This window comes from Durio zibethinus, chromosome 15 (genome assembly GCF_047325235.1).
Source record: "Durio zibethinus cultivar Kanyao isolate XHJ-2024 chromosome 15, ASM4732523v1, whole genome shotgun sequence".
NCBI lineage: Eukaryota > Viridiplantae > Streptophyta > Magnoliopsida > Malvales > Malvaceae > Durio > Durio zibethinus.
Window position 1 is genome coordinate 20,061,256 of NC_143176.1, and position 27,345 is coordinate 20,088,600.

Below are 27,345 nucleotides of genomic sequence, written 5' to 3' on the forward strand. Positions count from 1 at the left end.
GTATAGGATTTTCGTAAGTATTCATTATTTGAGTTTTATTTGAATAAAATTTAAATTTGATTTGATTATTATTGAGTCGAGTTTGAATTCCAGTAGTTCGAGTCATCGATCAAATCGAATTCGAATATTTTTACATCACATTTGAATAATTCATGAATCGAATTGAATTTTTATATTTAAATTTTTTTTATTATTTTAATTAATAAAATATCTAAAATCAAACTTATTTTTATATATTAATCGAACGCGTTTAAATAATTCAATTTCGATTACGAATCGAATTCGAACTAAAAAAATAAAATTTGATCGAATTCAAATCGAATATCGAACCGTGAATTGAAAATCGAACTAAAATTTAAACTTCTTATTATATCGACTCAGACACAATTATATCTTTTTTCGTAAACTCGATCTCTAGCGCTGCACTGCTCTCCCAAATTAATTAATTAATTAAAAATTTAATTAAGTTTTACTCCTTTGGTTAACTACTAACCATCTTGCTTAGTTACTTAACCGCGTCTCTTTCTCTACTAAATTCGTAACTAAAGAAAATTTCAAAAACAATTTTCTCCATTGTTTCCTGCTATAGAGTGAAGTGAAAGAGAATGCCTTAGAGAACTCAACAGCAATGAAAAAAGGAGGAGAGGATCGTAGACGAAGATTTCGATGGCTTTGAAAATTGATTATCCTTTGAAACGATTTCGTTTATTGTTGAAGCACATTGGCAGCATTGCAATTGAGGCGAAGAATCCGGCAATGATTTCGAGATCCGGAGAAAATTTGTTTTAAGACGAAAATGAATTGATTTTTCGTTTTTTTCCTTGTCTTAATTGCTCTTTTTGTTCGAAATTTTGATTTGGAGGAAAAAAAAAGATTGATTAAAGAGTTAAAAGCAATGGAGTCTCGAATGGATCATTACGAGATCATGGAACAAATCGGCCGTGGTGCTTTCGGTGCTGCCATTCTCGTTCACCACAAATCCGAGAGGAAAAAGTATTTTCTAATTTCTCACTCTTTGAATTTTTGCAATGCGTATCTATATTTTTTAATTTTTTGGTGATTTTTCCGAAAAATTTTAGGTATGTGTTGAAGAAGATCAGATTGGCGCGGCAAACGGAGCGTTGCAGGAGATCTGCACATCAAGAAGTTAGTTTGTTCAATTTGTTTAAATAATTACAGAGTTTAATTTTCCAATTTATATTTTGGTTTGAATTTTGTGCAATATAGATGGCACTTATTGCGCGAATTCAACATCCCTATATCGTTGAATTTAAGGAAGCTTGGGTTGAGAAAGTAAGATACTGTACTTTTTTTTTGTTTCTTTTCTATGAATCTCGAATCAAAAACGAACTTTTTACTGGCAGCTTGTTAATTACATGACTGCCTTTTTTAATGTTGATTTTGAGTTTTGCAATTTTAATGCAGGGTTGCTATGTTTGCATTGTTACTGGGTACTGTGAAGGTGGAGATATGTGAGTTTCCAACCATCTATGGAGAACTTTGATTCGGAGGTTTTTGTTTTTGAATTTCTGCAAATTTTTGCATTGTGTCAATATTTTTCTTTATCTTATTCTTTTTAACAGGGCTGAATTGATGAAAAAATCAAATGGGGTCTATTTCCCAGAGGAGGTATCCTAATTTCTCTATACCTTTTTATTTTATATGTTAGTTTCTTCTTGGGTATGATTTGCAGTTAACAATGATGTTTATGAATATTGTATAGAAACTTTGCAAGTGGTTTGCACAACTACTTCTGGCAGTTGAATATCTGCATTTAAAATTTGTTCTGCATCGCGACCTAAAGGTATGTGTGTAAATTTAGTTTAGTCTTTTTTAGTAACTTAATGTTTATGGACTGATTTTGGTACTATCTTGGCAGTGTTCCAACATCTTTCTTACCAAAGATCAAGATGTCCGCCTTGGTGAGTTTGTCTTTTCCCTTTTCTTCTTGGTTACTTACAGGTTCTCTCTTCTTTCCCTTTTGCTTCATCATTGAGTTATATTAGATATCCCATTTGATTGCATATGTTGTTATTTTTATCCTAAACTTCCTTTCTGGTCTATACTGTTTTAGGGGATTTTGGACTTGCCAAAACTCTGAAGGCAGATGATTTGGCTTCCTCGGTATGTACTATGTAATGAAATGATTTTCACTAACCTTTTTTTTAATCCTTTTCAACCATCTCCAAGGATGGGAAAAAATTTTTAGTGGTCTTTTTTTTTTCTGCCATTTTTCTTCTTTTTCTTCCTACACTTGGTTAATAAGCTTATGCTATTTAGCTCGAGTAAAGAGATGTGTGTTATTATTTGCCTCTGTTTGCACATGCCTCAACTTCTCTATACATTATGCAAAAATCTTGAATGGTAGCATGGTACTTGTAAAGTAGCTTATTGATTTCATATTCCACACTATCAAGCTTGGCTTTCACGGTCTAATATGTTTAGAAACTGATAGAGTAGACAAATAATAAGATGTGTTAAAATGAACGGGCATAATGTGTGCCACAGCTTGTAGTTAAACTTAATGCTAATTTTAATTTTGTCTGCTGAGAGCAAATTGTTAATAATTGCCAAGTGAAAATTATAATAAGACCAACTAATTTAACATAAATAATAATCTTTTTCTTCAAGAAAAAAATTAAAAGCAAAAAGATCTCTTATTGATACCTTAATGTTTTCTGGGTGGATGACTCAATTGCTAAGAAATTGAGAATATATACATTTATGCAACTTCTTGGTAGTTTGTCAGAGCAGGCTTATATTTGACGATAGGAGAGAGATTTATTTAAATTTTTGAATGGTCTTGTATTAATAATTTAACTTAAAAGAAGCTAAAATTTGCAAAAGGATTACGTTTTGGAGTGCTAGATATGTGTTATCCATCATAATTGTCCAAAGACATTAGTTTTGTCTATAACATTATCTATTGGTTTACATTTGCAGTCATTTGCCTTTGATATAATTTTGCATTTTCGTAGTTATTCTTCCTTATATAAGAATGTGCCAACCATTTGTCGTTCCAGTGCAAGTTAATAGTTGTTTTCTACATGGCTCAGGTGGTTGGAACTCCCAATTACATGTGTCCTGAACTGCTTGCAGATATTCCTTACGGTTTCAAGTCTGATATCTGGTCTCTAGGTATGTCTCTATATATTTTGACAGGTGTAGATCTTTTCTTTTTGGCTAAATTTCTTCTTGTTGAACAGGGTGCTGTATGTACGAGATGGCTGCTCATCGCCCTGCTTTTAAAGCTTTTGTAAGAGTTCTCACAGTTCTTTTGGTTGAATCTGTTTCTTGTATTCTATAATGAGCTTAAAGCAATACTTCTTTTTAGGTGAAATTTATATCCTATTTTGGCAAGAGTGTAGCTCATTTGATATTATGTTAAACAAGGATATTGCAAAATTTTTAATTTTCTTTTTCTTCCTTTTATCTTTTTGTGGAATTTTCTGTATTGCCAAATGTGACAAAACTTTGTTTATCTGAATTAGGAATAAGTGGTAGAAATTTCCAGGTTCATAACAGTTGTCCATGTATTCCATCCTCCACTCTTTTCAAACATCCTTTCAAAGTACTTAATGTTTTCTACTTGTCTGATATGATGTGATGTCCTTAGAGGTTTTCTGCACCTGCTAATTTTATGCCTCCACTAACCATGTAAATTATACAAATTTAATTCAACTAATTTCTATCAATCGTCTTGTTCTAGGACATGGCAGGGTTGATAAGCAAGATAAACCGAACCTCTATTGGCCCTTTGCCTTCTTGTTACTCTCCATCCTTGTAAGTCTTAATATGCATTTTAGAGCTCGTTGTTTTTGTATTTTTTCATGATGACCGAGTAACTGCTACTGCTGTGCAATATGACTACATTTTGTTTCTTGGAAACTATTTTTTTCCCTCTATAAAGCACAAAATAGTTAATTTTGATTTTAAATCCCAAGGGAATCATTAATCTGTATTTGGGTAGTAACACCCAACATGTTTAATGCTTTATCACTTGTCAAGTAATTAACTCTTCACTACATGATAGTTAATTTGTTTAATGTTATACACACAGGAAAACACTTATCAAGGGCATGCTAAGAAAGAATCCAGAGCATCGACCAAGTGTAAGAGGTTTTTTTTGCCCAACTCTAAGAATTCTCCACGTGCTGGAATTAAATATAACAATTTGAATTGTCACCTTGTTTAGGTATCAGAGCTTTTGAAGCACCCTTATTTGCTGCCATATGTTGATCAGTATCGTCCATCCTTCAGTTGCCCTTCAACAATTTGCTCCCGGGATAAGCATATTTCCACTGGTCGTGATAATAGCAAAAACATGGCTGAGAGTCAGTATAGTAATAGCTCATGTAGTGATAAAGATAGTTCGCTTTCAAGTGACAGAAATACTGTCACAATGGTTTCAAATACCAATGGTAAGACCACTGACACAGATTCAATTTCTAATGATGATGAAGATGCCACTGAGCACCCGCCACTGACACAGAATGGCCCCATCATTTTCACTGGCGAAGTTAATGAAAAAGGAATGATGAAACCTTCTTATGCAGAACAGGGATCTAATGTTCAATCAAAGCAACCAAAATCCATCAAAAGTATAATGGTAGCTTTGAAAGAAGGGAATGTAAGAGAAAATGGTTCCCCAATGAGAGGCAGCCGTACAAAAGCTGTAGGTGGATTGACTCAAAGAAATAATGTAGAGGCATCACCCAAAGTTCTTAAACCACCTGCTCCCACCTTGGGTTTGAAGTATAATGTAGATACCACAACTGTTGCTTCAGCAAGATTACCATCAGATTCTGCAAAAAGAATACGAGGATCACACCATTTGAGGCACCAGGTATGACTGCCACTTAGTGGTTCTATTTTAATTTAATTCATTATTGGTTTCCTCACTTATTTTACTAGGTGCATCTCTCCAGTTACCTTTAATTGAATCCTCCCCAAAGACTAAACCTAGACATGAAGGGATTCCTCCCCCTGTGCCTGGAAAGCATGTTGCTGAAGATGGACTATCATCTAAGCCAAGGCAAAGTACTCCTTCCATTGTTGCAAGAAGATCATCGATTACAGGAAGGATGAAGCATGCAGGAACTGATGCTTCAAATGTGGCAAGTAACATACCAAAGTTAGTATCTACAGAGAGAAACCAGGAGCATGAAGCTATTCCTCGTCAACTGCCTAATGGTTGCCTTTCAGATGTTTCTAGGGATGTTACACAAGAGGCTGAGCTAGCTTTAATTGTAGCTACTAATGGGGTGCAAACAGATAGCAGCAATTCTGTCTCATCTTCAATCTCATTTCAGGCATTTGAGATTTGTGATGATGCAACAACCTCTTTTATTGACTTGACTGAACAGACACATTATAATGAGATAATCAATCACATCAAGAGTTTGGAATCGCATCCACCATCCAGCTCTCCTGCTACTCTGCAATCAGATATGCCTGAGGTTCTGTTGAGAGAAAGCCATGGGAATGATCATAAATCTGTTGTGTGTTCAACCGAAGAATCTGATCCAACCCAGGATCTTCTGCATTTCACTTCAGTTGATGCAAAAGTGAGTTTGAATGCCCCTTTCGACCTTCCAGTCCTCAGTTCAGAAGAAATGTATGTTCATAAAGATGATATTGCTGTAAGCAAGACAATGAGTATGGATGATGCTCCTTTAAGCAGGACAAATAGTAGGAATGATGCTGCTCATTTAAGCAGGAGTAGTAGGGATGATGCACCTATAAACAGGCCAATCAGTAGGGATGATGCCCTTGTAAGTGGGCCAACTACTGGGGAAGATTGCCCCACAAGCAGGCCAAGTAGTATTGATGAAACTGTGGCAAGCAGATCTAGTAATAGGCATGATATGATGCTCCTTTCAACTCTTTCTTCTGCGTCCAGGGGTGATGACAAGTTCACTGTAATGGAACTTCTCTCATCAGTTGCAGAAACTATGCCTAGCATTGGCTCACCAATTTCATCTAGCCAGAAGAACTCACAGCCAGATAAAGGAACAAACTTGCATAATCCAACCATTGAAAAGCCACCTGCAACCTCTGATCCTTCAGCTTTTGATGATGTTATACATGTTATAAGGCACAGTAGCTTCCGTGTTGGAAGTGAGCAGCCAGTGATGGAAAAAGTAGAAATGGGTGTTCAAAATGTGGATGTTGGGAAACTTAAAAATGTTGTGAGCGATGAATTAGATATGAGAAACATGAATAGTCCAGTGACCGTTAAGTCATCAAGTTGTTCTGAAGCTTTAAGTTCAAAATCAAATGTTTCGGATTACTCTGCTGTTAAAGAAATGGATGTTAGGAACTACATTTCTTCATCTCCAAATTCTGATTCACCAGAGTCTGCGAATTCCAGCTCTTCTGTGATGGAAGAGGAGACACCAGCAAAGGAAACTTTGGATGTCAAGTCTTTTAGGCAAAGGGCAGAGGCACTCGAAGGGCTCCTAGAATTGTCTGCAGAGTTACTGCAACAGAACAGATTGGAAGAGCTCTCTGTTGTTTTGAAGCCTTTTGGGAAAGATAAGGTGTCTCCAAGGGAGACAGCTATCTGGTTAGCCAAGAGTCTGAAAGGAATGATGATTGAAGACTGTGGACGAAGTTCATGAAGTATTATTCGTGGGGTAAGCCTTCTTTTTTTTTTCTTTTTTTTTATCCCTCATTTATTCACATTGTTGTTGTAATCGTTAGCTTCTTCATTATCAAGCTTATCTCCTTTCACTTCCATTTGAATTTTTAAACAGAACAAGCAGGTCGTTATTTCTCCTCATTCTGTAATTCTTTCATGCATTTTGTTGTTGTACATAGTTGATAATCGAAATTAGGTGAACTTGTTGTCCAGACACATCTGGATGTGCTACAGAACATGCTGAATCCAAAACAAAGTGGAATTGCTATGATTTTGTCGGTTGTTTGAATCTACATGGCATTGCAATGCACAATAGATCCCTGGATTGTCTGTCAGATGCATAATAGGCATCTCTTCCCCATGGTAGTGTTACCATTGTAAGCAATATATAAAGTTTTCTTTTCTATCAAATCTACTACTATATTTCCAGATAGAACAAAAAATCAAATCAAAACAGTGTGATTATGAACCTAAACTTGTCTTTCTCAAATATAAATAAATAGTACAGATTAAAAGAGTCTAAAAAGTCTTAGGGAAAAAAATTGTGAACAATACTAAACGGTCGCACGTACAATACATGCTAGTCCACATGCATAATTCACATCTCAGACAGGTTTCTAGCTGTAAGTGAACTTAGAACTTAGGAGGCTTCCCCTCCAGCAACCCTCTCAAGAACCCGCACTGGGAACCTAGCTTAAATTTCGTCTATATTTAATAAGCAGGATTCAATTAACACCAAGCTGTCAATGGGATCAGAAGCCATAAACAGTCAATCCTCCTCCATAGGTACATCTAGAATATCAAACCTGTCTTCCTCAATAGTTTTATTGATCACAGAAACAGGAGATGGTAATATCAAGTCAATGAAACAAGAAATTGAATCCTCTCTCCTCAGACAAACCACAGAGAAAAACAGAAATCCAACACGATTTTCCACAGTCAAAACATTGCATTATACATTCTTTAATTAACATGGACACATCTTTATATTTATAATTAATAACAACAGCAAGAAGGTAAGCCTTATATCCCATAATTCTAGAATTGTATGAAAAGTTAAAAAAAAAAAAAAAAAAAGGAATCATATCAAGTCATAGTTATATACCATAACCCTGAAGTCGTCTTCATACATGTAATCAATATTAACATTAAATTACGTATATGTGATTAAATGCATGCAGGTAATGATGATCGGAGACAGATATAAGCATCTTTATATGAGAAATGAAGAAATCCATTTGTATTACTAGTTTCTGCCTTTTTGTTTAGCACAAAACATTAATATTAAACGAGCATCCAATCTTCAAATGTGTACAGTTAATTCCTGCTTTAAATTTGAACTAATGCATGTCAATTCTCAGATCTTCTCCCCTTTGATAAAGTGTTAAAACAACTTACAACCTACATTATGACATCTTGCTTTCTAATGCATTACAAGACAATTTTATACGTTTTCCTACTGATTTATCTTTTTCTCAAACATGTTACAAATAGATGACATCTTTTAAATACCAAAGAGTGAATAAAATAAATTATAAATGAGCACCATTACCTCATCAAAGGGACAAAAATCTGCAAGAAAATTCTTGAATTCAAAAACATGAAAAAGGAAATGAACACTTGAAAAGAAAAGGATATCTATAAGGATAAGGTCACCCTCCTCCTCACCACGATTGTGGCTGTTATCTAGCTCCCTTATAATTTCGGGAGTAACCTATATTAAGAAGGGCACAGGGATCATTGATTGTCCAAAATGGAACGGGAAGAAAGTTAAAAAGTAGCCAATCAGTTATATGTCACTGTGTCAGTGAGTAAGTGTATGCGTGTTGTGTTTGAGAGAGTGAAGGAAGGACTTACTAATTTATGCTTTTGCATCTCAAGTAGAATTCTAAGGTTATTTTTATCTTCCTTGTATAAACATGTGAAGGACAAACCAACAGCAAGTCATTTTGCTGCAACTAATTATACTAAAAGCATATTAAGCCCCAAGTAATCGGGCATCTATTAAATCCTTTTCACCCATTTCCAAAGAAAGGTATCACATAATCCATTCAGCTGTCTTAATTATTAAAAAACACATTAGAATGAAATACTAAAGAGCATACTAAAAATTCCTTCAGAAAGATAAACTTTTTATAACTTTTAACTCCTGAGACATCTAACTTTGAAGTACCCCTTAATTTTTTTTAGGAAAAAGATAAATCCTCATAAAGTGCACAGCAAAAAAAAAAAAAAAAGGTCCACATGGATACGTATTGATTCATCAGTTCAAAGTGCAGAAAAGAAATATATATCACTTGCACCCTCTTATTTTCACAGTTACTAAATTACAGAAGGAAATCAATAAATCACATTTAGTGATTCATCAGTAACTAAACTCAACTACACACACACACACACCCAACACACACACATAATATTAACCTAAAATGGAAAAGAAAATCAAGAAAAAAATGAGGAATATGGACAAGCAACAATCAAATCGTCAATTGAGTAAAATGATGACTGAAACAATATCTCGGCCTTTGATTTCAATATACCTCAATGCTCTTCCTCAATGAAGAGTCACTAATGAAATGTCTCACTTTCTTAAACGAACATAGGTCTCCTTCCAAAAACTTCTACAGAACCATTAACAACAAAGGCAGATCAAGAAATTTAAAAGTGTCTGCAAAACAAAAATACCATATAAACATGTGATGCCAAGTATGGCAGAGCCAGCAGTGTCATTATTCTTTTCCCTAATTTGTTTCAATCAGAAAAGTAAAACTAGGAATAAATTGAGTGATGCTTGACATAATGATTTCCTCAGCAAAAGCCTATGATTTATCTTATATCTCATAGTTGAAATTTGATGCATATTAAATTAAATGAGAAATGAATGATATACCAAAGAGGCAAGACAATGTCTCCAACAAATTTTTCTACCTTTTTACAAATGCCAGAAGTGACTGATGCCATATTAGAGGCATAATCCTTGTATCCTCAAGAAATCTCATAAAATGAGCAATAACTGCATCAACAACATGATATGGCAGAGCATATTTCTTCTCCAAAAGAAGCTTTATAAAATAACTGCAACAATTTTACCAACAAAACATTAAACAGTATGTAAGAAAAGGCACAAAAGGAAAAAAAAATGAACTGCTACTCACTAGATTGGTGATCCTTATCTAATGAAATGCAAGAGAAGAACATATACAACAAGAGAATCAGGTCATGGAAACCATTAACCTTAAAACATGTTAAAACTTTCCGTTTACCCCTACCACCCACGCTTCTGCTTCTAAAGAGTGTGTTTCTGTGAGATATATATATATATATATATATATATATATATATATATATAGAGAGAGAGAGAGAGAGAGAGAGCGAGAGAGACAGAAAGAGAGAGAGAGAGAGAGAGGCAATAAAGAAGAAACATCAAAACAAAACATTAGAATACCTTGTTGTGCCACAATATTCCATTTCCGCAAGCTTCATTAATGCAACACTGCAATTCCATTTACAAATTAGAAGTCCTCATCATCTGAATTTAAACAATTGGAATGAAAAATTCCAGCAGCCTTAGAGAGAAATGAAATAAATCCGCCATGTTCAGATCATCAATTTCATCAAAAATATTAAATAAGCAATCATCTTGCTTTTAAAGATTCACAAACCCACCCACCCATACCCCCACCTTTTCATTACATTTCTTTTCAAAAAGAGAACCAATAACTATAATGATAAAAACTAATTTTAAATGATTCTTCCTTCAAAGAATAGTATTTCATTTTTCACCAGAGAACTGCAAGTTTTTCTACATTTTTTTGCCAAAGCCAGTTGCACCAATCCTCACTACTCACTAGCAAACTCCTGTTCAGCCTGCTTATATTTTGATTCTTCTTTAGGCATAAGTAAAAGATATACCTTCCTTCATCTTTGCACATTGTCTCAACAAAGATCCAATTAAAACGTTAAAACAACCTTCCCTAAGTGTCATATAACTAAAGCCACCACTAAAATACCTTGAGTGAAGCATTGGAATGGAAACTTTTGAAGAACACTCCCAATAACAACTGCCTCCCTGAGATTGCATGTCCCCGACTGAAAAAGAACAGGAAAAAAGAATTCTATCATACAGTTCTAATTTCTAAGACTTAATGCTCTAAAGACCACCTTGCATACACTGCAAGTGGAGCATTTGTCATAACATTGAAAAAGTAAACTTACAAAAATAAAAATACAATGAAAATGAAGCAAAAATCATGGGGCTGTGTTATATCTGAAAGAGAACAACTTGAGGTTAAAAGCTGACAGTAGTAGCAGCAAAAGCGAATGCATAATGAAACCTTCAATCAGTTAATGAAGACAAGGAATATTAGATTTGGTCAAGTAGAAAAGTAACCTAGATGTTAACCATTCATTGTGTCAAGCAGAAAGTTGTATACCTTACACAATGGAAACAATATTCCTTTGTTGAATGCGGCAGGTTTGTATAGAGACTTCTTCAAAGACTGACAAAGAGCAAAATGAAGTCACTTATTCTTCTGAATATCATCTCTAACACGTGGAAGCAAGACTAGCCTATAAAAACGCTCTGCCTTCTTAGCACCCAAATTTGAAGCAAATATTCTTGTGGCTTGAAGCATTGCATTTGGAGACCAATTCTCAGTTTCAGTCAAGTACAAAACATCCTCCCACATTTGCATTGAAGGAATATGTTTAAAGGCTTTAGGCATTTTCCCCGCTGTGAATTTGTTCAGAAACTTTCTAACTCTGCACATTCAGTTCACATCACAATTTTAAGGCTTCCACATTCTTTAATATACGCAAAATATCTTACATGCAAAAGGATAGGAATATTACCCCTTATACAAATCTATGAGGGAGTCATCCAACATAGGCAAAGGTCTTGTTTCTGCAATTAAACAAACTGAACAATCAAACACCATTACTCGTGAGTTAAATTCTTTCATAATATCAATAAATTAAATCAACCCAAAAAAACTAATTTAAACAGTTACCTGAAGCAACGTTTGCATCATTCTCCTTGATCTTTTGAGTTATGATGTCTGCAAGCGTCCTTTGTGGACCAGTATCCTTTGATAAGACCGCCTCCAGCAATTTCTCATCCTCCTCATCAATCTCCTCCTATAACATAAAATAAACAACAGTGGTTTCAACTTTTCCAGAATAATTGCAATAATTTGCAAATTGCAAAGCAAAAACAGACTTATGATTTTCCCAATAAACTAACAGATTTATGATTTTCACAATAAACTAAGGCTCCGTTTAGTTGTTACTTTTTCGACTTGATTTCTACCACTTTCTATTTCATTTGAAAATTGCTAAAAAGTAAAATCATATCATTTGATTAAAAATGAGTCAATAGTGAAATTGTAACAAAATTACACATCTTTTCTACATTAAAATTAAAACTTTAATTCAAAAACATCATTTTCATATTTGTAGAATCAAAAGGCAAAAGTAACAATGAAGCCTAAAAAAATATGATCAGATAAAATGTACTTAATTCATAGTTACCAAATTGACTTTGAGTCTCAGAAAATCCACCAAATCGTCAATATCCTCGTCGTCTTCTTGCTTGTTATGCTCTTCTTCAACCGAACCAAACGCGTTCTTGACGTTCCATCCTGAGGCTTCCTCTTCTATTTCCTTCTATTGAAGAAGCGTTTCTTTCAAGATTTTCGAACTCATACCCGACGAAATCATCTGAAACGAAACCAAAAAAAAAACAGCAAATAAGAAAATATTAAAAAAAGAGTAAAAATCGAAAAGCTATAGAAGAATTTAAGAAAAAAAAAAAGAAAGAAAGCCGCTTAATTTTATTTTGCCTTGCTTTTGGTGGTGTTTGGGAGCTTTGGAGCGTTTCTTTGTAGAGGCGCCGGAATCGTCATCTGCTAGAAACGGTTGGGTAGTTTGGTTTCGTTCTCTTTTGTTCTTCGCCATTGAACGGCTGCGATTTTCAGTAAAAAAAAAAAATACAAATAAAAATTTGACGTTTAGAAGAGTTTCAGAGGGATGAGGCGGCTATGCCAAACGCCGCTAGGAAGAGGATGGAGATTTTAGTGCCAGATGGTGGCAATTTTGTAATTAAATAAATAAGATTTTCTTCCCAGCAAAATGGGTCTTGAAGAGCTTTTAAAGCCCAAAAAACTAAAGGCATCTTCTGGGCCTACACGGCCCAAATAAATATCCAAGTCTTTTAAATATTTTCCATAAGTGATGAATGATTAAAATCTTTCATTAATTACAACATAAATAAATATCCATAAACTTTTGTACATTTTTTGAGAATTTTTTATTAATCCACTTAAACCTCTCTTATTTCGTAAATTTTATATTTTTCATTTTAAATTCGAATAAAATATAATATCTTTTGTATGAAATAATTTTTGTTTTATTAATCTCATTTCATTGCATTTTAAAATATTTTTTATATGAAATATAAAAATTAAATCTTGATTATTAAAATAAAAAATTTAATATTTTATTGATATAATCAAAATTTTTAGATAAAATTTTAAGTTCATGTATTTATTTTTTATTTTAAAAAATAATTTCAATCTTATTTTTAAACTAAATATTAGATATATCATATCAATTTAATTTTCACATCATAAAATTTTATATAATGATGATATCATTCTCGTGAATTAATAGTGATACTAATATTATATACAATTTTAAAAAATATTTTAAAATTTAATCCTAATTTAAATAACAAAAATAGCTAAATCATTATAAAATCAATTTTTTTATTATGCTTTTATTATATACTTTTTCATTCCATATTTATGTCCTTTCGACGGAATGAAGACATTACCAAGAACTTTCTACATATTTCTTGACCCATATCAACAAATCTTCACCTTTGCTTAGCCAAGTCAAATTCTGTCAATTAGCCCATTAAGTAATCCATTTATTTTTCTTAAATTTAAAATCCTTCTTTTTAGGAGTAGTATATTTATTCACCTCATTGATTCCCGATTCGACTGTTTCCAAGCAAAGCAAAGAGCAAATCCTTTTTCTTTTTGGAAAAACAAATGCAAGACTCTTCCAGACCTGTAACTGGTCACCCAGTTCAGAACGTTAATGGCTACGCTCCTCCACCACCCGCCACTTCGGCCACCGCCTACCCTTACGCTAGCTCCAACCCATATCCTTACTACCCAGCACCGGTTCCTCAAAATCCCCGCCCCACCTTCTTTCGCCGCCTATTTGTTGCCTTTGCCATCTTCTTTATCATCTTCGGTACCATCCTCCTCATCTTGTGGCTCGTCCTCCGCCCTCGCCTTCCGGATTTCTCCTTACAATCCCTCTCTCTCTCCAATTTCAATGCCTCCAACCAGCGCGTGAGCGCCACGTGGAACGCCCAATTCCAGGTCTCGAATCCCAACAAGAAACTGTCCATCGCATACGGAGACATTGTTTCGTCGGTTTACCACGATGATTATTTTTTGACTGAGACGAGGATTGGGCCGTTCGTGCAGGGCACGCGCGACGTGAGCACGGTGGAGGCGAGTTACTCGGTGATGGATTCTTTCGTGGATGGGAAGGTGGTGGATGCTATGAATGGGGAGAGGACTCGTGGCGAGATCAAGTTCAACGTCAGGGTGGTGGCGGACGTGGCGTTTCGGTATGGTGGGTGGAGAGGAAGGCGGAGGTTTCTTAGGGTTTGGTGTAATGACGTGGCGCTTACTGGCTCGTCGGGGAAGATGACTGGAGGGCCCAAAAAATGCAGCGTTGGTTGATTTACAGTGAGTTTTAACTTCAATTTCTTTCTTTTCCCTTTTAGTAGTTGTTAAATTTTATTGCCATAAAATGAAGGGTGGCCGGCTCTCGCTAACTTGTTTCAAACGTGAAAAGTTTATACTTGCTTTGTTAGTTGGCAGAAGTGTCTGTAGGGTACTTTGTTCATGGTGGCCTGATGATACCACTGGTCCTGATAGACCTGATTAAACAGTCATATACTGTGATTAGGCGCTGTAACTTTTTATCTTAGGCTATTAATTGGGGAAATTTTAGGATTAATGGGGAGTTGAGTTTTTCTTTCTAGCAGTTAATCTGGAGGATAGAGGATTTGACTGTGCGTCCTCATGTTTTCAGTGGACAGCAGTACATCATGTTAATTATCTGTCAGTGAATTGGTAAAGTTAGATACGATGACATAATATAAAAATAATATAAAAAAAAAAAAAGCTGGAAGATTTAAAGTTTTGACAAATTCGTATATGTTTGGTGCCAATGCATGAATTGCCAAGTCTGCCTACTTACTCATTATGATCTGGCTTGGACAATTCAATGCTGTTCTTATCTACTTTTCGTCTGCCTATTTGTTGAACCCTGTCTTGAATTCCATGTTTGTTGAGTAGTAATTTTATTTTTCTGATGGTCTTTGAACACTCCTCCATCTGAGTATGCAAATTGGTGGGTTCCAAGCTCCTTTTTTCATCTGTTTTGTTATGGATAGGAAACCGGATTTAAAGTAATGTGTCAATCTCAAACTGACTTACAAACAAACTTTGTGACTTTTACCAAGAACATTTTGCAGTCTGGTTGTTATTTGCCTTAACAATAAGACAGTAGTTATCATCTTGACGTGTGCAGTTCTTTATACCAATCATTAGTTGTGCGTATGCTTAGTTGTTTCAACGCTGATGTGTACAATGTTTCTTAGATTTTGTCTCTGTAGATAACTAGTTTCAAATCTTTTTGATACACTTAAATCTTTCCTTATAATTAATGCTAGAAACAGTTTATGCATCTATGCTTTTCTTCTCAATTTTAGCTGTACTCTCTTACATGGTTTTCACTGCTTGACAGTCCATATCTTCTTCTAGGTTTGGAGTGTATTGTTTCCTTTTGATCAAGTCCACTCTTTGGTCACTTCTGTAATAGTTTACTTCACATTTTATGTTGGGTGTTAATGCTCCTTTGCATTTAGCTCACTTTTGCATCGAATTCGTCTCAGGGACTAGAGATGTAAATCAAATGTCACTGGTAGTTTAGTTCATAAAACTTATGAGGTGATGGCGGATGTGCCATCTGTATTTCATTTTTCAGTAATGTTTATATGCCATTCATTTTTGGTATCACATCTTTCATCCATGATCCACCCGATGCTGTTCAGCTTTTGCTTTTGATTTTGCAGGAGAAGATGGCTAAGAGAAGGCTCACTGTTGTAAACCTTATTGCACAGGCTTTTCCTTCATGTTCAATGGTTAAAGGGGACGAGAAGAAAAGAAAAGAAGCAACAAATAGTTACAAAATGAAACCTTCATAATTTTATTTCATGTGTTAATATGAATGAAAATATTTTTTTAGAGAAATTATCAATACATTAACAGTAAAATTTTCTAATTTCATAAGTAAGATTAAGATGATAACACATGTCCTTAGTGTGTACTTAAAAAATAAAAAAATTAATTTAAAAAAGTGAGACATGTGTCATCATTTTAATTTATAGGGTTTTCTAGGTGTTCTATGTCTATTTTCCTTATCATTATTATTTGTTTACCAACTGGTGTTCTATTGTAAAATGTTAAAAAAATTCGAATGAGCTGGACGATTGACCCAATAAACATACGAGAGACTAGAGACCACTTTTCAATTGCAAAAGCCCTTTGCTTCACTAAGGTAGATGAGGTTGGCCTTATTGTGAAGTTCTTTACTCGAAACTGTATAATTCTAAATCCATAATTTGGCAACAATTATTATTCTTTCATGTTGGCTATACTCATCAAACAGGTTTAATGAAAAAGTGGCAAAGGAGGTTGATGAAAAATGCTTTGTGGTTTAATTGTAATAGAAAAGATTATTCGACGCCAAGGCTAAAAACGAATCTTTTCGTGGTCGTTTTCACTTTTCACAGCTTATAAATTATTCCGACTTCTTTGAACAGGCATTTTCGATCAACTTACCTTCAGACCCATATTAATAATCATAATTTAAATTAATTAGAAGAGATATATAATTAATCATTTTTGGAAGTGGCCGGTCCAATCTTTAAAGAAAATAATCACAGGTCCACTAAAACTGATTGACATATCTATGTGCTATATATAAAAACTACCCCTAAAGGATAGTATACTGACATGTAGCAAGCCATTGCTTGCTATTTGTTTTTTTTTATTTTTTTATTTTTTTCAAATATTTTTAAAAGTTAATATGTTATGAATCCTTTATTTATCATGTGAAAATTTTTAAAATAAAAAATTTCAAAAATGTTATTTACTTAATTATAATTATAATAAAAAATAATAAAAATTGACTATAAAGATGATGATACGTTGTTGGCAATTATAATGCCCTCAAATACTTCTCTAAAGAAAAAAAAAACAAACACTTAGATAATAAAAAAGTCCATAAAAATATATCTAACTTATAAAAAAAAAATCAACTTTCAAAATCTTTAAACTAACCAACATATTAAATTTCAATTACTTATTAAGATAAAAAAAATTGCAACTAAAAATAATCAATTGAAAAAAATAATCTACATGAAAATCAACTAAAAGATCTCACAAACAATAATAAAAATTCTTTAAAAATTATAATATCTAAAATTTAAATATTTTTTAAAAATGTCTTTTAAAAACAAAAATATATAATTTAAAAACTAAAAATATTAGATTTGAGATTTTTTAATAAATTACAAAAAAAAAAATTAACAACAACCAATCAATTCAAATAACCATATAAAAAACTCTAGATATAAGATTTTCATATTTTTAATCTAAAATAATTTAAAATTTTTAAAACTAAAAAAATAAAAAATTTAAATTATTTTTTATAAAAATTAAAAAATCCCCACCAAAGCAGAGGTAACATTCTAGTGTCCATAACCATGCTCTATATATGGTTATTAATCCTTCATTCCTTTGAAAGTTGAAACCCCTTCATCCAAAGGTAACCAAAAAAAAAAAAAAAACATTTCAATTTGAAGCATAACAAAACAATATGATATAAAAATAATATAAATTAAATTTTAACTAAAATTAAAAAATATTTTATATTTTTATATGTCAATATAAATTATGATATAAATTATTAAATCAAAATTCATAGATATCAAAACTATCATAAAACCAACAATTTCAAGATTCTTAACTTCTTTTAGTAAGTCACATTATTGTTTGTGAGGACACATAAATATTATGTACAGAAATTATGCATTTTTTTTCTTTCTTATTTTTTCTTCTTATATCGATTTTCCTTTTCACTTTGTCTCGCGACCAAAAATAATTTTGACCATGATGAATAATTGACAAATATTTATGTATCCCTGGCGGATTTACAGCCATAAAATGGTAAAAAAAAAATTTTTTTTAAAAAAGGATCAGAATGGTAGGTAGCGGGTAGCCACACTGCAATTGTACATTCATAAATAGTTACTCCAAACTTTATTAAGAAACCAAAGCTCTCCCCTGCAGTTCAGGTCCGCTCAGGACAAACAATTTAATTGAAGGAGATTAGACTTTTTCCTGCAATTGCATTTGTACCACATGTGCACATGGTAATTTCAAAATAATCACCATCCCTTGTTAAAGACTGCTCCGATTGTAACAGAAAAAAAGTACATGGGGAAGGCAGCTTTTCCTTTAATTTGCCCTACTCCTCTGAAGAAATCAAAAACCCTCAATTCCACATTTCAATCCTATAAAATAATTAGGATCCGACGGATATTAATTTATCTCTATTTGATACGATCATTTTTTTTGTTTAATCAAAAATCAAATCTATATATTTTTTTTAAATCAGATTTAGGTTGGATTCAAGTTTAAGTGGCATTGTCTCGATTGACTCATAAATGTATTTATTATTTATTTAAATTTAAATATATATATTATAGTAATAAAATTATTATTAAATATTTTAATATAAAATATTAATTTAATAAAAATATTATATTTATATATAATTAAAATTTATATTAAAAATTTATATTAAATTAATTTTGAATTACTATTTATGAATATATAAATTGAATTAAATAGATATAAAAAATAATATTTTAATATCAAATCAAATTTAAATAAAAATATTAAGAGTGCGATCGAAATTACTTTTTATTATTACCGATATTCTTCAAAAGTAAAATCTTAAATGGATTAAGTTGATGTAGGAAATTGTAAAATCATCGGAAGATTACGTTCATATAAAACATATAATACCCTTTTTTTTTTTTAGTTTTAATCAGAGTTGCAATTAACAAATATCAAATGCCAAGAGTACCGTACAAAGATAAACATAAGCATCCCATTTCATATTTTTGCTTCCAAGAGTTGATTTTTTGGTGGGACCAAATGGGACAATTGCCTTGATGTAGAACCAGGAATGCACCCCAAGACAAGGTTGAACCAAACAAACACTCGTATCCCTCATTTCGCATCACCCACCGCTATATGGCTGAAGTCCAATTTACAATCATACACGTAGACAAATAGATTTGCACGTTAAATTAGTAATCCATCAAAACCATATCCCAAAATTAATTTTTTTTATTTGAAACTATCAGATCATCACTATAATTAAAACCTCGGTATTCTATCAATAGGTCACATTATTATTGGCAAAATTAGATCTATTTTTCGCTAACTTTATTATACATCTCTGTATATATGTCTCATCTCAGTTTTTTCTTTCTTGCTAAATCTGTCACTCCAAAAGGTTTCTCATCATTTCTTATTTTCTCAGCTTGAGATCTTGGCATCTCCACCACCGAAACCAGCAGCTGTACCACCTGAAGTCATGACTGGCAAGGAATATCGCCAGCACGACGATGACGACCAGCTTGTCAAGCGCATATTGATGGCCATTTTTGGGTTGTTGATCGTCTTTGCCATAGTGGTTTTCCTTGTATGGGCATTTCTCCACCCCGCCAAGCCCCGGTTTATCCTTCAGGATGTGACTATTTATGCTTTCAACCTCACAGCTCCAAACCTCCTCACTTCAAACATGCAAATCACTTTATCTTCCAGGAACCCCAATGACAGGATCGGCATTTACTACCTAAAACTCGATATGTTCGCATCTTATCGCAACCAGCAGATAACTTTACCAACACCGCTGCCAAGAACCTACCAGGGCCACCAGGACGTCACTATTTGGTCCCCAATTTTGTACGGCAATTCTGTGCCAGTGGTTCCATTTCTCGAGACAGGGTTGAGCCAGGACATGAACGCTGGGTTGGTGTTGCTCAACATCAAGGTTTTCGGGCAATTGAAATGGAAGGTTGGGACTTGGATTTCAGGTCGGTATCAAATTAGCGCCAATTGTCCAGCTTATATTTCCTTTAGTGATCGAACTAAGGCTATCCAAGTTGGTCTAGCTATGAAGTATCAGCTTGCGCAAACTTGCACTCTGGATGTTTCTCTTGACTAGTTAATTATGTTCCCTCTCTCATCAATAACAGTCTTTTTTCCCTTATTGTTGGTTATATGACTTTTTTAGTATATAATTATATCCTATGTGACTGCCTTTACCTTCATATATATTCAATCTTTTTGGTTCTTTTGTTTTCTTAATCTAAAATGACAAAAACATTTCTTGAAAATTGAAAGGATTCGACCTATGATACTCCCCTTTAAAGGGTAGTTGACCACGGATTCAAGATTTGTGGTTTCACTTTAAAATTGTGCCCTTTTTTCTTAAAAAAAGCACAATTTTTTGATATATTACACTATAGGTTTTATCTCGAAACTGGTTAGCTACCACTTCTTGATACTATAATAACAAGAAAAAAATCTTAATGCTATGATTGTTATCAAATTCTAGAGCTGTTTGACAGAAGTTCAATGTCCTGGAAACTGCAGAAGCTTCAGCAACTTTCTCCAATCCTGTGAATCATTTCCCTTTTTTTTTTTTTTTTTGGAGGTGGGAAAATTAAACCTTGATTTCGACAAAAGAATATGTTTATTACTAGTTTATTGTCTAATTGCATATTTTTTGGACCCTGTTCCAAGGAAGCAGGACACCGAGTAATTAAACTCACGTTCTCTATGGTCAACTTAAACAGTAAACTTGGCTAAATCAAGTTTTAAAGCTCATTATTTTATTTTCCCCTTCTCAATTTCTTTGGGTCAGGTCAGTTGTGTAACTTTGCTCATTCCTGGGTTAACCCCCATGGCTAAAGACCAATTCTAGGTTCCAGCAATAGTTCTCTTTTATAAAAGTTGTTGCAGTTTGAAGACAGAAAAAAACGTTACAGATGTTAAAATTTATATCTTAAATTTATTAGATATCATCATTTAATAATAACTGCATAAACTAACTGAATTAAATTTCGAATACAATTATATTTTTCAACAGAAAGCTTTTGTCAATACATGTTAGGTGCTATTAATATAACTCATCATTGACCATACCAATGAAATCATGGGAAATTTTTTCTGGTAAAGATGTATGCCCTGAGAGTTTGAGTAGGGAGAAACAAATCTAGTTTCTTTTTTTCAACACTTTAAAAAATTTAGGCTTTACTGGTTCTCAAAGAAGGGTGATTACTTCACCTGCTTACATACCATTGGAATTATTGAGGTTTGGTATAGTTGGAAGTTGGAACAAGTCTTCACTTCAACAAGCTTGGCTCTTCGCACAACTGACTTCATGTAATAAATATAGAATAATCAACCAAACATACTGTATATGATAGTGAAGAAAAATAAGATTAAGATGTATTATTATAAAGTTTGGTTTGAGTAAACTGAGATTAAAATGTAGAGAGACATAATCAGAGAATGTGCAAGATAAAAAAAAAAAAAATGTAGAGCCAGAATATATCAAAATCATCTTAGATGCTATTTGTGCACTAATGTACAAGAGAACAGGTTGAGCAAATATTTAGGTCTTTTGTTCATTCTTTGCTTTTGGGAAACCAAGTCTGTCATGCTTGCAAAAAAGCCGTATGATGGGGAGTAGAGAGAGTTCTATCCACATATTCCCATCTTGCAAAGCCTATCCACATATCTGCTGGAATTAACACTTACTCAAAATCGAATCCAAGTATAACTTAGTTGATTTATACAGTTGCCTTTAAAATTTAAATTTCAACATCTACGATATCTTTTATTTCCAAACTGTGACCTCATATCATCTTCGGCATCTTAGCCATAATTCTCACCGCACTTCCCGCAATTATTTTTGCTGTTGCAAATTTGTTTTCATGTGATCAGAAGTTGTAAAGAGAGAGAACCTCTTCTCTATCTTTATGATTTCATATTTCAATCCAAATAACTAATTGACAAAACAAAATGCACAAAAAGAAAAATGAAAGAAAAAAAAAAAAGAGAAAATGATTGTTGATGGTGAAAAGTAAATGCATGACTTAGCTGATTCAATAGAAAAGTAGAAAACTACTATAAATTACCTTTACTATCACCATGCTACAAGACAATAAAACTTGTTATCAGATTGCATTGTCATGTCATAATCCATGGTACAAGTGATGCTTGCAATTTTTTACCAACTCTCCCAATACATAATAGAAAATTATTACTAGGTCAAGGACTTTTTATCACCTTACACAAAATAAATTAACCGTAAGCAATGTGATGAATTTGGATGATTTTTCATGCCACCATTTTGTTTAATATATGTATTTATTATTAAAAGAATTGGGTTTAAACTTGAAATTTAATTTAATTATTTTATACAAATATTTTTAAAAGATATCTAGATATGAGCTTGTAATCTCTTCTTTTATCATAAATTAAGATCTTTCTTTAACTAAAAAAAAATTAGGCTCAAGCTCCTTTTTCAAAATTGAAAAAAAAAAAAAGGAAATTGGTGACTGGATTCTGAATTATGATTTTCTTTTAAGTCCATCTTGCTAAACCCAGCCCAAACTTTTGACAGTGGTAAGCTAAGCATTTAAGCAGCAGTCTCAACCAATGTGGGGTTTTTGGTTTGAGGCGAGGCCACATTATGTGTGGCCTATGCAGGATTACCATAGCCCACCCCATGAGGACCTAAAACCTATCATTTTAGTTTTTCCTTAACGTTGCAGATAATCATTTCAGCCTTCTCTGAACAATGGAAAACCATGCCAAGAAAGAAGGCATTTGTTACAAATTACAAGCCATTTGTTACCATGTTGGCATGTTCCCTAGTAGGCTTAGGACAAGAAAGAGAGTGGAGAAGTTTATTAAAAGATTTTCAAGAAGATATCACAAATGCCAGTATTCAGATGTAGCAAGTGTTAGTGATTTGATACATGGATGGTCTGATAGTGTAATATGAAAGCAGGTTCAACTCTGCACTGCATCTACTAAACTAATGTTGAATTGTGTGTCTGAAGAAAACGAAATTTGAAACTCAGAGCTTCCAAGAAGCGTTCCTTCCATGTCCATCCCTACCAGTACCACTATGGTCCATTTGCATCTGATTTGAAGGGTCACCGTTTTAAACCTTTTTATCAACTCATGAATGTCTCGCCACCTAGAAGGTAACCCTTTCCCACACTACAGGGTTTTAGGTTGTTAGTGGCATTTTTTTTAATGTTTAGCGGCATTTATAAATGCCACTAAAAAATTTACGACGTTTACAAAAAATACCAGTCATAGTACCAACTATACACGTGTTGCAGAAAATAACGACATTTTCTATAAAATGTCGCTATATTAACAGCGCTTATAGATGAAAAATGCTACTATATTAGTGACGTTTGTATGTGAAAAATGTCGATATATTAGTAACGTTTGTATCTAGAAAACACCATTATTTTAACGACATTTATATCTTTGAGATGTCGCTAATTTAGTGACGTTTTTATCAAAAAAATGTTGTTACTTTGGTGGTTTTGTATCAGAAAAATGACGTTAATTTAGCATATTTTTTGGTAAAAGTACCGTTGCTTTTAGTGACATTTTATAGTACAAATGTCACTAAATTATTTTTTAGCGACATTCTTGAACGCAAACGTCGCGAAATTAAGAAATGTATTTTTTTTAAATAAAAAATTTTTGTAAATATTTATTTTTTTCATAAACGAGCTTAAATTTAGAAACTGAAATTAATATAAACTTAATTCACGTTCAAATATACATCTAATTAACATAAAGTTTAATAATTAGTATAATAACATTCAAATTTTTTATACATTAACAAAATAAAAATTAAAATGTATGAAATTGATGACTGCATATATTTTGAAGGCTACCAATTGATGAAGAAATTTTTTCACTTTGGTCATTAGTGTGCTTAAGAACTTACTGAATAATAGCATACAATTTTTAACACTTCATTATAAGCTTTTTTTATATTAAAAAAGATAAATATTTACTAAATATAATACCTAAGTTGGTGGACCACCGAGATAAGTTTCTGAAAATTATTGTTGCATAAAATTCATAAGGTGATCGAATTGATCATACAACTGCTGAAATTTTACACGCTCTTACTCCATTCTAGCATGTTTTTCCTTAATTTTGGCATGTTCCTGTTCTCTTTCTACTTCTATTTGTTGAAAACGTTGTTGTATAGTTTGCAATTCCTCTCTCAATATTGAAATGTCTCGCGAATATTGATTTACTGATAATGTAAATTGCTGAGAGTTACGTCAATAGTAAGTAGATGGTGTTGGACTCAATCCAAGGCCTCAGACCCGTTCGTGCCTTTTTTTTCTAGCAACTTCTATGAATATCTGATTTTTCAATTCTTGTATGTTGAGAGAATAATCAAATGCTACTTCAATTTCAGCAGCCATTTTATCTTTCGCTTTTTCTTGTAAATTAGTCATATACAATTATCAAGTTTAATGATTAATTGATAATATGTTAAAAAGAGTAAATATTTATTTTCTGTTAAAATAGATGTTACAAATTATCATAATTTCTTATGTTTCGACATTCATGTAAAATCCATCTTTTTTTGTGAGTGTTAAGTGAAAAAGCTCCACACATCCAATTTTACGGTCCATTTCAATCTCTTATACAAAAACATATATTATTTGATAGGATATATATTAACCGCAACTTACTCATGCATATTAAGCCTTTCAATCGAGTTAAAAAATTTTAAATAATTTTAATATTATGTATTTATATTTTGACCCTTTAACAACACAATAGTCTTAAATAGACGCAAACAATAAAAGCATTTTGGCCTTCCACACATATTGATCATGGTAACCAAATTTAATTATTTGGATAAGTTTAATATCATGGATTGAAGCCATTGAAACTGCTGAAAGCCATCCAAAAGTTTAATTTGTATTTGTGCCTTTTAAAGACAAAAATAGTCCTAAATAAACTTAAATAATAACTTTTTCACTCATATCAACTGTAAAAATTAAGTTCAATCAATTAGACAAGTTTAATATCAAGTATTGAAGCTATCCAAACTATTTAAATAGAACAATAACAACAAATTTGTATTTTTACCTAAATAGATGTAAACAATAACTTTTTCATACATATCATCTATATCAACTAAGTTTAAAACTTTTGATAAGTTTAATATCATGTATTGAAACTATCAAAACTATTAACACAGAATAATAACTATTAATTTACATATTTACCTTTTAACGTCACAAAAAGTTCATTCATTGGAATAAGTTTAAAATCATAAACTTACTATTTCTTTTTGTTTTCTAGCAAAACTTTTTTATCCACTTGTGTGGCTATATTCTATTGTTTTCTGCTACCAATCTTAATCTGTTCTCTTTCCTGTCATACAAAATAATTGCGTATATGGTAGATATACAAATATTACCAATTTAAAGCATAAAACACTTTCATTATTTCATTATACTATACAAAGTTATAAATTGGTACTTCTCCTTTTCTTGAGAATCAAAATCTAACTAATTATTCATATTACCACCTAATCACATTATGGGGTAGATTTTTCATTGTCGCCTCTATAGTAATATTTCGATCGAAATACTTATTCTTCAAATCATGCTTATAATCTTTCCATTTCTTTTTCAATGACTTAAGCACAAATGAAGTTAGTATTTCAAGTACAAATCTTGACTATATTAATACAAAAAGAAAAGTTTTAATCAATAAACTAAATTTAAAATAATTAATTTTTTTATATGTAATTAATTATATTAATACCTTAATAAGTTTAAAGCATCGACCTTAACTTCTGTTGGAACTTTATGCCATGTTTCATAATGAATAGGTAATTTCATTCCATTACAGGCAAGCATGCCTAGAAATTTAGCCAACAGTTAAGCCTATTCACCAATTGGTTGCCTATAAGAGTTTGCAGACATTACAATACACTCATTCAGAGGTAGTGCAAACAATTTCTTCAAAGTTATTCGACCTCTAGTCTTTCGTTGACCATTGTTATCAACTGCAAAAAATAAAAAATAAATTTGTAAAATGGTAATACTTTTATTATTATAATCAAATTTTAAATATGGGGTATATGATACCTGCATTCAAATTTAAAGCATCATCAATTGACAAGATAATATTTAAACCTAGACCTTTCGTATTATCAGATTCAATATCAGTTGAAGGGTTAGAAGTGACTGAGTTAGATCCGACAATACGTTTGTTTCCCTCTAAAAGATTCAGTCCATAGCCAATATCAACAGGTGCCGCAGACGATTCTGAACTAATATATTTGATATGTATTTTTTTCAATCTACTCCTTCATATTGTAGCTTACCTGCATTATAAAAGTGAATATATAAAAGATATTAGTTTAGAATATATATAAAGACATTGAAAAGTTAAGAAATCATAACCTACGATATATAAAGAACATATTGATTTAATTAAATCAAAAGATAATGTATGATTTACTACACTATGTCTTAAACACTCAAATTACAAAATATAGATGATCCATCATGGTTCATAAATATCTTCATTAACATCTTCGCGGACCCACAGAGCATAGGTACTTGAGATATTTTCATCCAAATTTTGTTCAGCAAAATGATAACATTTAGTTCCATATTCAACATCATCTCTTGTATCTAATCCCATATCAAATAAATCTCTAGGTGTATTTCAAAGAACAATAAACCAACCTAATTCTTTAGGATCTTCAGAATAAAAAACTTGTTTGACTTGAGATGAAAAAACATAAGGTTCATCGATGAGTTGTTGTCTAATGTGAATTAATCGAGAAAAATTCACAAGTATTAATTCATACTAATCTTTTTTAATACCCATCGGACTATTCATATCAAAATAAGATAACTTTTCACTTGTCATAATAATCCAATTGAATGATATCATTAATCATGCCATAATAGTCAATATTTTTCTCTAAAGGGTTTGTGTCTCTAGCACTAGTATAGCTAGTAATTGATGAAGTAACAATAACTCTTGAATTTTGTGTACTTCTAAATCTCTCACGAGATTTAGTGTGAAATCTAAATTCATTGATGATAAAACTTTTGTATCATTTCACAATCCTGTTCAGACCTTGTGAAAGATACTTCACATCTTCACTAACAAGTCATCCACTCTAAACCTATAAAAGTGGAATAAATATATATATATATATGTTATTAATGTTAGTTATACCATAAGCATTCTATGTAGATTTCTCATAATAGAAAGTATGACATTACTTGCAGTTGCTTCTAACCATTCATGAAAGTTTTTTATGAACAACTTATCAAGCTCTTGAAGGTTTGATCGTCGATAATATGTAGGAGCTTTCAAATTATTTTTATACTCACTACAAAGCATCATGATAAAGTATTAACAATAAAAAAAATA

The 27,345-nt window shown here is 32.3% G+C and overlaps 2 protein-coding genes, 1 non-coding gene and 2 pseudogenes across 5 annotated transcripts; 3 read left to right on the plus strand and 2 right to left on the minus strand.

Annotated features, from left to right (window-relative positions):
* The first annotated feature begins 516 nt into the window (after positions 1–516).
* Positions 517–6,910, plus strand: LOC111301252 (serine/threonine-protein kinase Nek5-like). 2 transcript variants are annotated; one of them, XM_089744735.1, is made up of 15 exons: positions 544–993; positions 1,080–1,146; positions 1,228–1,293; positions 1,426–1,472; positions 1,584–1,629; positions 1,724–1,804; positions 1,880–1,922; positions 2,075–2,124; positions 3,057–3,138; positions 3,207–3,256; positions 3,710–3,783; positions 4,061–4,112; positions 4,196–4,846; positions 4,929–6,638; positions 6,857–6,910. In XM_089744735.1, the coding sequence occupies exons 1-14, from the start codon at positions 896–898 to the stop codon at positions 6,621–6,623; spliced, it is 3,102 nt and encodes a 1,033-aa protein (XP_089600861.1). In that variant the 5' UTR covers positions 544–895; the 3' UTR covers positions 6,624–6,638; positions 6,857–6,910. The 2 variants fall into 2 exon arrangements, with proteins under 2 accessions (XP_022752523.2, XP_089600861.1); XM_022896788.2 differs by having other exon boundaries at positions 517–993; positions 4,929–6,910.
* Positions 6,911–7,074: 164 nt separating this feature from the next.
* Positions 7,075–12,546, minus strand: LOC111301254 (bystin-like; annotated as a pseudogene). Its single transcript, XR_016327947.1, has 9 exons — positions 12,484–12,546; positions 12,173–12,307; positions 11,653–11,779; positions 11,495–11,546; positions 11,077–11,404; positions 10,654–10,732; positions 10,089–10,136; positions 9,572–9,718; positions 7,075–9,264 (listed from the first exon to the last, which is right to left on the minus strand). The product of XR_016327947.1 is annotated as a bystin-like (transcript).
* On the minus strand, positions 9,104–9,236 carry LOC149514753 (small nucleolar RNA snoR111). Its single transcript, XR_016328369.1, has one exon. It is a non-coding gene; the product is annotated as a small nucleolar RNA snoR111 (small nucleolar RNA).
* Positions 12,547–13,448: 902 nt separating the features above from the next.
* LOC111301255 (uncharacterized protein At1g08160-like) lies at positions 13,449–16,233 on the plus strand. Its single transcript, XM_022896792.2, has 2 exons — positions 13,449–14,409; positions 15,804–16,233. The coding sequence occupies exon 1, from the start codon at positions 13,696–13,698 to the stop codon at positions 14,401–14,403; it is 708 nt and encodes a 235-aa protein (XP_022752527.2). The 5' UTR covers positions 13,449–13,695; the 3' UTR covers positions 14,404–14,409; positions 15,804–16,233.
* Positions 16,234–19,222: 2,989 nt separating this feature from the next.
* LOC111302066 (NDR1/HIN1-like protein 1 pseudogene) lies at positions 19,223–20,090 on the plus strand (annotated as a pseudogene).
* Positions 20,091–27,345: the final 7,255 nt, after the last annotated feature.

What these genes read in the sequence shown, in the direction of transcription:
- LOC111301252 (XM_022896788.2), top strand. Translation starts at nt 896, where the DNA reads ATGGAGTCTCGAATGGATCATTACGAGATCATGGAACAAATCGGCCGT. An exon ending in GGGTCTATTTCCCAGAGGAG is followed by an intron (nt 1,630 to 1,723) that starts GTATCCTAATTT and finishes AATATTGTATAG; the next exon opens with AAACTTTGCAAGTGGTTTGC. An exon ending in AGATCAAGATGTCCGCCTTG is followed by an intron (nt 1,923 to 2,074) that starts GTGAGTTTGTCT and finishes ATACTGTTTTAG; the next exon opens with GGGATTTTGGACTTGCCAAA.
- LOC111301255 (XM_022896792.2), top strand. Translation starts at nt 13,696, where the DNA reads ATGCAAGACTCTTCCAGACCTGTAACTGGTCACCCAGTTCAGAACGTT.